General features: G+C 42.4%; 1 protein-coding gene across 1 annotated transcript; it reads right to left on the reverse strand.

Annotated features, from left to right (window-relative positions):
- Positions 1–1,386: 1,386 nt before the first annotated feature.
- On the reverse strand, positions 1,387–10,753 carry LOC139274020 (probable G-protein coupled receptor 139). Its single transcript, XM_070891073.1, has 2 exons — positions 10,552–10,753; positions 1,387–2,279 (listed from the first exon to the last, which is right to left on the reverse strand). The coding sequence occupies exons 1-2, from the start codon at positions 10,751–10,753 to the stop codon at positions 1,387–1,389; spliced, it is 1,095 nt and encodes a 364-aa protein (XP_070747174.1).
- Positions 10,754–11,039: the final 286 nt, after the last annotated feature.

Genomic DNA, 11,039 nt, shown 5'->3' on the forward strand with positions numbered 1-11,039 from the left:
AACACACTGTTATACGCCCAAACCACTCACTGCAACACTCTTTTAAACACCACATCCCTCAGTGTAACACACTGATATAAACCCACACCTCTCACTGTAAAACACTGGTATATACCCACACTACTCACTGCAAAACTCTGATAAACACCACACCCATCACTGTAAACAATGATACAGCCTCTCACCTCACTGTAACCAATGATATACCCACACCCCTCACTGAACACACTGTTATCCGCCCAAACCACTCACTGCAACACTCTGATAAACACCGCACCCCTCACTGCAACGCACTGGTATACACCCAAACCACTCACAGCAAAACTCTTCTAAACACATACCCGTCACTGTAACATACTGAAAGAGCTTTACCCCTCACTGTAACACTCTGATATACCCCACACCCCTCACTGTAACATACTGATATAGCTATACCACTCCCTCTAACATTTTGATATAGCCACAACCCTCACTGTAACACAGGTAAATACCAAACCCCTCACTGTAACACATTGACATGCACCAACACCCTCACTGTAAAACTCTGATACACACCACACCCTTTATTATAACACTGATATAACTCACACCCCTCTCTGTAATACAATTATATATCCTACACCGCTCAAAAAGTCGGGTAAAAGGCCCCGGTTGCCTGCCGCAATCATTGTGCGGTGCGCCAGAGCCCCTATCTTCGTGCGGTGGATCAGATCAACCATCTTAGTGCGGGACCCCAGAGCCGCCATCTTAATGCGAGGAGCAAGAGCCAGCATCTTTTTGTGGGGGCGTCAGAGCGGCCGTCTTAATATGGGTTCGCAGAACCGCCATCTTAAGGTAGGGCGTCAGAGCCGCCATCTTCGTGCGGGGATCAAGATCAGCCATCTTCGGGCGCGTATCCAGAACCGCAATCTAAGTGCAAGACCCCCAGAGCCGCCATCTTAGAGCAGGTCTCCAGTGGGACCATCTGAGAATAGAAGACCCGTGGCCATCATGTGTGGTGAGCCAGAGCCGCCTTCATAATATGGAACGCATGAGCCGCCATCTTTGTGCGGGGCGTCAGGAGACTCATCCTGTGTGGGGACCAGAGTCGCCAACTTTGTGCCTGGACCAAGAGCTGGGATCTTATTTCAGGGACCAAGACCCGCCATCTTATAGCAGGGATGTAGAGCCACGATAATAGTGTGGGACCGCAGCGCCGCCATCTTAGTGCAGAGCCTCAGATTCGCCATTTTAGTGCTGGACCCAAGAGCCGCAATTGTAATGCAGGACCCCAAAGCCACAATCATAGTGCAGGACACCAGAGCCGCCATATTAGTGCAGGGGAGATAGTCTCGCTTACAATACCAAGCCGCTGGGAGTCGGAGGGTGCAAACTCTGCGCTTCTGCTCATCGTTTAATTTTTTTCACAATCAGAGTAAATGCATATTTCCCCACATTCTTCAACTGCTCTCTGAACTTAGTCTGTGTCACGGCATAAATACCGGTGTTTGTGCAGCAACTCAGCTGCTGCAGCCCGAATCCCACTTCCTGTACATAATCAGGTAGAAATACAGACCGATACCCCATCCACCACATTCTGATCGATATACAATACACCATAAACACTGCCCATGAACAGGATGAGATAACAAACAGTACAATGATGGATTTCCTGCGGCTCTCCATCTCTGGGTCTCTTGAATTCTCCCCACTGCTGGGACCCCAGAGTCTCCTGCGGGCTCTGTTGGCCACAAAAATATGTCTAACAGTGACAGCATTGAGCAGCACAATCACAACAAATGGGAGACATGGAGTGAGGATATAATGAAGAAACTCGATTGCTGTCCAGACTGGTGAGTCCTTAACTGCCCATGTTACATCATAAAACCAGGGGTTGTTCACGAGCGAATACTGATTTGTCAACATAAAATACCAGAAAATATTTTTTAATCCGCTCAGCACACTCACTGTTCCCAGAACCAGAGCTGCCGTTTTCTCTGTGCAATATTTAGTTTTCAGTTTGTGGCAACAAATTACCACAAATCGATCAAAGGTGAAACTTACAGTGAACCAGACAGAACAGTCTGTGGCTGCAAACAGCAGGACGGCATGTATATTACACAAAGGGAGGTTATACAGGGAAATAAACTGATTCCGATAAATAATCGGCATGTGCCTCAATACCAGGTCGAGGATAACAAGCAGTAGATCCGCCGCTGCCATGGCCACCAGGTAGCGAGTGACACATTTGGAGAGACCGCACTTTCCCCGAGACAGGATCACAATCGTCACTACGTTCGCTGTGAGGAAGGTAAATAAATAGATAAATTATACATCAGGCTGGGAGCAAGAGTAGCAGTTTGATGGACTTTAGGGTGAAATCTGTAAGTCATTAAATGATATAATCTAATTTGATTACCCGTGGAGTTGAATGCAGGGTTTAGTGCCCGAATAATTGGGAATACACTGTGAAATCAATAAATTAAATGGTGATAAATACAACAGAAAGTAACAGATGGTTGATCAATGAGAGATTAAATGATAGATCTTGCTTTAACCCAGCAGACCAAAGAACCATCCGAGGTACCAGTGACAAAAAGGACCAGAACCTCTCAGGAAGCCGTCGTGTCCCGGGATCAGTCAGCATTCAGAGCTGTGCAATTCGCTTCTGTGCCATTATGTTAAGGAGGATGTCAGCCCGCTTGGATTCGTACTCCTGGTTAGAATATCCGTTATATTTAGAACTGAAAATGAATGTAACAGCAAAATACATAAACTGCAAAGTTGCCATGCGATGATTATCGGCAATTGTGTTTAAAGTGTACGGATGAGTTTTCTGCCGTTTTTATTGAAATATACAAATTGCAGCTCATTGAAGGAAGTTGTTCCAAATAAAATGACAAAGAATAGACACTGAATTAAAATAACTTGTCATGATTGACTAGGTGATATCCCACTAAATGCATTTATTAACATCGAAACCAGGCGAATTACCCCATAGGCAAAGAGCCGCCGAATGTGTTTATACATTTTATGAAAACAAATGGAAGGGATTTATCCTCATACTTTTTCACCTGTTGGTTTCCATTTGTGTAGAAAATATTACACGAGAAAAAATGAAAGGATTTTTTTATCCTCACTTATTCAGTTACAATCAGCTGAGATTTTTTTATCCTGAAATACAGCAGGAGGCGATAGAGAATCACTCTGAACTATGCCAGGCGGACATGGGATCCAATTGTAAATTCAAAACAAAGATGGGAAATCAATGTATTGAAATCTGACAGAATTAACATTTGGTGAGAATAAAATGATCCTTGTTATCCTGTTCCAACAATCAGAAGCAATGTGACTAATGCAGAACTGGAGATGGTGATAAAGGAGACACTGAGTGGAACTGAATGATGAGCGGTTATTTCTGACACGTGAAGATGTGTTATAAACTGCTCGGATTTGATCCTGTGACTCTGTGCAAGTAACCATGCTGAGCGTTAGGCGAAAACAACAGCAACATAGTGCGGGTGCTGGAAATTTGAAATGGATATAGAAAATGTTGGAAATACTCAGCATGTCAGGCAGAAACTTTGGAGAGAGAAACAGAGTTAACATTTCAGGTCGATGCCCTTTCGCCATCAGGTGAAAAATATCCTAAAGCAGTACAAAATTCTCTTGGTCTGTTCTAAATGATCCGTGGAAATAGCAGAATGAAATTCGATTGTGCATTAAGAAATGTTTTTTTTTGCAAATTATGCATTAATTCTTTAAGCACAACCATTGCTGGTCCACTATAATACCTTTTAATGTAGTTTCAAATCTCCCTTAGCCAAGTCTCCCCTCATACGTACATAGTTTCCTTTTTTTAGATTTAAGATCCTAGCTTCGGACTTAACTAAGTCACTTTCAAACTTAATATAAAATTCTGTTAAATTATGATCACTCTTCTCAAAAGACTTCTTTTTTACATGGTTATTAAGTAAACTTTTCTCGTTGCACAATACTAAGGATAGACCGACTAATTACAGGTCAGTCAGCTTAACCTCAGTGGTGGGAAATTTATTGAAAAACATCCTGAACGAGGGGTTAAACCTTCACTTATAAAGACAAGGATTAATCAAGGACAGTCAGCACGGATTTGTTAAAGAAAGATCGTGCCTGACCAATCTGATTGCATTTTTCAATGAGTTAAGCAGGAGGGTCGATGAGGGCAAAGCGTATAATGTAATGTATATGGATTGTAGCAAAGCTTTTGATAAGGTCCCATATGGAAGACTTGTCACAAAAATAAAAGCCATGGAATCCGGGGCAATGTGGCAAGTTGGATCCAAAATTGGCTCAGAGGCAGGAAGCAAAGAGTAATGGTTGATGGGCGTTTTTGTGACTGGAAGGATGTTTCCAGTGGGTTTCCACATGGCTCAGAACTCGGTCCCTTGCTTTTTGTGATCTACATCAATGATCTACACTTGAATGTAGGGGGTATGATTAAGAAGTTTGCAGATGACACTAAAATCGGCTGTGTGGTTGATAATGAAGAAGAAAGCTGCGGAATGCAGGAAGATATCAAACATCTGGTCAGGTGGGCAGAACAGTGGCGAATGGAATTTAATCCAGAGAAATGTAAGGGAATGCATTTTGGGAGGCCTAACAAGGAAAGGGAATGCACATTAAATGGCAGGATAATGAGAAATGTAGAGGAACAAAGGGACCTTGGAGTGCATGTCCACAGATCCCTGAAAGTAGCACGCCATGTAGATAAGATGATGATAAGGCATGTGGAATGCTTGCCTTTATTAGCCGAGGCATAGAATACAAGAGCAGGGGATTATTCTTGAACTGTACAAAACATTGGTTAGGCCATAACTGGAGTACTGCAAGCAGTTCTGGTCACCACATTACAGGGAGGACGTCATTGTACTGGCGAGGGTTCAGAGGAGATTTACAAGGATGTTGCCGGGAGTGGAGAATCTAAGCTATGAGGAGAGATTGGATAGGATGGATTTGTTTTCATTGAAACAGAGGAGGCTGAGTGGAGACCACATTGAGGTCTGTAGAATTATGAGGGGCCTGCCAACACTCTAGTGAAGAAATTCCACTCACATCCTCTCTAAACCTTCTACCAATGACTTTAAATTTATACCCCCTGGTTGTTGACACCCTCTACTAAGGGAGGGAGGGGGTATCCCGAACTTACTGACTGAAAGGGTGGTAGAGGCAGAAACACTCACCATATTTATAAAGTAATTAGATGTGCTTTTGGATGTGCGCCCAAAGTGCCGTAACCTACACGATTGGACCGAGAACTGGAAAGTGCAATTAAGCTCGATAGCCTCTTTTTGGTCGGCATGGAATGATAGTCCGAAATGGAGTCCTCGCATGCTCTATGATTATATCTGAATAGCCTGTTCTCTAGTTCGTTCCATAAACTACTGATCCAGAACGTCATGATCTATTAAATTATGAGGGAGAGGACTCAGAAAAGAGTCAATTTAAAATCAGCAAGAGAAATGTCAAGGCTCTGGAGCACAGCAGAGTTTGGGGTAAATATAAGCAGAGTAGTTCAGGAAGGGACAACGACAGTAATAAAGGTAATAGGGCATATCTGTCTAAGATGACAGCAGGAAAATATAGAAGAAAGACAAAACCTAAAGGCACTGTATCTGATTGTGCAAAGCATTCGCAACAAAATAGATGAATTAATAGCGGATAGTTAAATTACTGAAAATGTGGTTTCCCTCGTCTATATGTAGGTTAAAGTCCCCCATGATTACTGTACTACCATTGTAATATGCACCTCTAATTCCATGATTTATACTCCGCCCCCCATTCACACTACTGTTTGAGGGCCTATAAAAAAAACTCCCACCAATGTTTTCTGCCCCAGCTATTTCTTACCTCCACCAAAACTTATTCTACTTTTTGATTTTCCGAGCTAAGAAAGATTATTTCTCTCTACTGTCTTTATCACATCCTTTATTATCAGCGCCACCCCTACTCCTTTTCCATTAGCCGATCTCTTCTAAATGTTAAGTATTCTACTATATTTAGTTCCCAACCTTGGCCATTTTGCAACCACGTCTCTCTAATGGCTATAGATCAAACCTATTAATTTATATATTTTCCAATAATTCATCGATATTGTTGTGAATGCTTCGCGCATTCAGATATAATGCCTTTAGGTTTTGTCTTTTTGGTATATTTCCATGCTGTCATCTTAGTCAGGTAGAATATGTCCTAATACCTTTGGTACTCTTTGTGTCCCTTGCTGAACTACTCTACTTAATTTTGCCCCAAATTCTACTCTGCTCCAGAGCCTTGACATTTCTCTTGCTGCTTTTAAATCTACTCTTTTCTGAGTCCTCCCCCTTCTTTAGTTTAAAGTCCTGCCATCTGCCTTAGTTATTCGATTCGCCAGGGCACTGGCTCCAGCCCGGTTCAAGTGGAGCCCGTCTCCTGCTCTGGTACTGGTGCCAGGGCCACATGTAGCAACATCCCTGTCTCCCACACTTCTCTTTGAGCCACGCATTTAACTTTCTAATCTGCTTATCACTATACCAATTGGTGCGTGGCTCAGGTAACCATCCTAGATTATTAACTTTGAGGTTCTACTCTTTAATTTGGACCCCAGCCCCTCAAACTCTTTCAGCAGAACCTCATTCCAAGTTCTAACTGTCATTGTTTCCTACATGAACCACGATAACTGGATACTCCCCTACCCATTGCATGTTCTTCTCCAGCCGCGAGGCGGCGTCTTTAACCCTGGCAAAGAATATGACCTTCAAAACTACCAGTCACGGCTGCAGAGAATAGTACTGATTATACTGTCCCCTCCCACAATTACATTCCCTTTCACTCCACCCATTTGAATGACGTCCTATATCATGGTGCCATGGTCAACCTGTTCATCCATCGTGCAGGCATTTCCCTTATCCACACAGGCAGCAACAACCACGTACCTGTTGAATAAGAGCAAAGGTAAAGGCTCCTCCAACTCTGCACATGTGGTTCCCTTATCTGCCTGATTTTTAGCAACAACCTCCTGCCCGTGACCACTAACCGTACCTGCACCACTACCTAACCAAAGGGATGTGCCGGCCTGCTGGAACAAAGTATCCAGGTAACTCACCTCCTTCCTGATGCCCCGCAATGTCTCCACCTCAGACTCCAGCTCAGCAACTCTGGGCTAAAGATCATCAAGATGCAGGCACAGAGTACAAACGTGGCTTTCCGGGATCACAATGCTTGCTGGAAACTCCCAGATGTTGCAGTTTCGGCACACCAGCTACATTGCCATCCCTACATGGCCTTGTTCTATTTAATTAAATGTAATTAAATTGGTATTTAAGTAACTTAATTTAAAGTTTAGTTCACTGACTTCTTAATTTCTCTGTATAAAGTAACGGGTAATGAAATTAAATATCTGCCTGTAACACAAAGCCCTACAAACACTGTGGGCAAAAAGTTGCACCTCGTCCTCGTCTCCAACTCTCCACTCTTTTCAAATTTCCAAGTAAACCACTCTTTAATTTCACTCTGTGCAGACCAGCCTTATAATATCAGCCTTACTAGCAACGCCCATATCCTGAGGACAAACACATATAAATAACAAAATGGGAATGAAAGCAATGATTTTGTAATTCATTGGTTGAAACCAGGCGAAGCCTGTAATCAGAGTGGGGCGGCATGCTCTGCTAAAGAAATTGTTAACACAACTTGACTCACCAATTCTATGATCGATACTGCTCATACTTTCTAGATTTTTCTTTCCCTTCAAGATGCGTTTGATAAATACCACACAATGCCAAAATTGAAGCGCATGCGATGAAATGGGCAGTGACGACATGGTTCACAAATTGGCTAAGGGACTGAAAGCATAGAGCGCAGTGGTAAACGGTTCTTTTTCAGACAAGAGGAACGTATGCAGTGGTGTTCCGCAGGAGTCGCTATTCTGACCACTGCCCTTTTGGTATATATTAAAACTATGGAATTGGATGTAAAGGCATAATTTCAAAGTCCTTGAAGGCACGAAACTCGGATATGTTACTAAATAATGAGAAGTATACAGTTTAATTCATAAAAGTGTGATGTAATACATTTTGGTAGAATTATGAGCAGAGGCAATATGAATTAAAGGGTATCAATTCAAAGTGGATGCACGATCAGAGAGACCTGCGGTGTACTTATACAAATCTTTCAACTTGGCAGTACAAGTTGCGACGGTTATTACTAAAGCATACACAGTCTTTGGCTTTCCAAACAGAAATATCGGCCCTGAATTCACGGAGCCTCCGGGCTCCCGCGGGGACAATGCAATTCCAGGTTTAGGTCTGTGTTCAGTCAATAATCCTCTGACAGATCGCACACATCTGGAAGTAAAGCATTTCCGCGAGTGGTAATTTGGGCTATTTGTCCAACTTCTGCACAGCAAATGCCCGTGAAATTCTTCGACTGATAAAAGCAGGCAAAAAGCAGGCTTTTATTAGCATGAGAAAAATTAAAGGCAGAAGAAGACATTTTTAAATAATCCAAACATTTAAAATCTGGTTGAATAAGGTAAGTTTATTTATATGCTCTTTAACATATGTACATTTATTTTCAATTGAAAGAAAACGTAATTAAATAATTAAATACATTCAATTTTGATGAATCTTACATACGTGTTTTCTAAAAAATGAATATTTGAAGTGTGTTTTGGGGATATTCCCATACGGAACTTACCACAAATATGACAGGGACTACCCTACTTTGATTGGTTATACCAGGACATATATGAAGCACATACCTTCCTGGAATATGTCGGCCTCTACATAAGCCTTCAGGTAGAACCCCAGGACCGAAGGTTTCTGAACCACCCAGACCACCAGCAAAGTTACTGCAATTTTTTTAGGTCGGAGGTCACCGCAGTTTTGGGGCCATAGAGTAACAAAACCCAGGAAGAAATGCTAACGTTTTCTAAATCATTGGTCAATGTCCAGTGGGAATACTGTGTCCAATTCTGAGCACCACGCTATTGCAAGGTAGTCAAGGATTAGAGAAGATGCAGAGGAGGTTGATGAGAACGGTACCAGGGATCTGAGACTGAAGTTCCTTGGAGAGACTGGAGAAGCTGTGTTTGTACTCCTTAGAGCAGCGGATGTTAAGGGGAGATTTACCACAATGGTACCAGGGATTGGAGACTACAGTTACGTGGAGAGACTGTAGAAGCTGTGTTTGAACCCTTTAGAGCAGCGAATGTTAAGGGGAGATTTACCAGAATGGTACCAGGGATGAGGGACTTCAGTGACCTGGGGAGACTGGAGAATCTGGGATTTTTATCTTTCGAGCAGAGAAAGTTAATGAGACATTGACCAGAATGGTACCAGAGCTGCGCGATTTCAGTTAAGTGGAGAGAGTGGAGAAGCCGGGGTTGTTCTCCTTAGAGCAGAGAAAGTTAATGGAACATTGACCACATTGGTACCAGGGATGAGGGACTTCAGTGAAATGGAGAGAGTGGAGAAGCTGGGTTTGTGCAATTCGGAGAAGTGACAGTTAAGTGGAGATTTAATATAGATGTTTAACCTCAGATAGTTACAATCTATGGATGACGGAACTGAGTTTGCCAACGATACTAAGCTAGTGGGAAGGTAAGCAGTGAAGAGGGCACAACGAGCCTGCAAAGGGTTATTGACTGATCAAGTGAGTTTACAGCTGGAGTATATTGTTCGGAAATATAATTCACTTTGGGAGGAAGAATAAACAAACAGAATATTTTTAAATGATAAGAAACGATTAAGTACTGGTGTTCAGATTTAGCGATACTTGCACAGAAAACACAGAGGGGATGAAATTGGTGAATTTAGGGTGGCAATTTTTATTATTGGAGAAGCCTTAGAAACCGGATCGATGGATTTTCAAATTGTGGCATATAGGGAGTTGTCACCACAGGAGTGAGGGTGGGGATCGGTAAATGATGCACTAATGGCCTCAGCTTGGCATTTCCAGTGTGCAGCCATGTGACTCCACCTCCAGGCCTGCGCACATTCTGACGTGCACGCACTGCAACGCGCAGTCAAGAGAGGCTTCCAGACCAAGATCTCGCGTGGTGGCACCAGCTTTAGGTAGGTGGGCATCATTTTTCTAAAATCTATTCGAACGTCTGCTGGAAGCCTGGATTTCAGGGCCGCTCTCTTTTTTTTACCCTTTGCTGTTCTTTGCATCTTTCACATTCACCATTTTTGTATACCTTTTCCTATAGTTTTATGCTGCTCTCTATCGCTTTAGTCATATATGGCTGTTTTATTTTTGACGTGTGAAGCTCTCGACCCTTAGGTGTATTAACTGGTTCTATATCACTTTAAATACAGTTTGAAAACCTCCAAGATCTAATAGCTGGATACAGAGAATTACCGCGGAAACCAATAGCAAAAAGAAAAGAGTAGATTACAAGAAGATTTACACAGTTACAGTTTGTAGAGTTAATAGCTGGCTATAGAGACTTACGTGGAACACCGAAGCAGAAAGTAAGGCAGTGTAAATGACAAGAACAGTAATAGAGTAAAGCATGATTTACAGAATTAATAGCTGGATACAGAGACTTACCAGGGATACCAAGAGCAGCAAGGAGAGGATAGTAAATGTATTGAATAATCAAAAGTGCAACCCGTATTCGCTCTTCTAATGATAGTATATTGAAATATACAGAAAATGAGTCAATATCCGAGATGAAACTTCTATCCATTGTTGTAACATTCCATTCCACTGTTTTCAGATTCTGATCCATTGTTGTATCATTCCAATCCATTTTTCTCCAATTCCGATCCATTGTTGTAGCCTTCAAGTCCACTCTTCTCAGATTCCGACTGACTCTCTGTTAACAGCGCACTGATCCCTGTTAACGCCAGAGGTGATGCTCTCACTGACACTATGGGATAACACATTGAAATGAATCGCTTATTAATAGAAGAGGGAAACCCTGCACTGATACAATTAGGGTCCATGGAGACTGACATTAATTACAGTCACTGAACAAACAGGTTCAGTTAACCCGTGGAGACTGACATTAAATACAGTCCCTGGAGAAACAGCTT

Source organism: Pristiophorus japonicus, chromosome 9, assembly GCF_044704955.1.
Source record: "Pristiophorus japonicus isolate sPriJap1 chromosome 9, sPriJap1.hap1, whole genome shotgun sequence".
In the NCBI taxonomy this organism is placed as follows: domain Eukaryota; kingdom Metazoa; phylum Chordata; class Chondrichthyes; family Pristiophoridae; genus Pristiophorus; species Pristiophorus japonicus.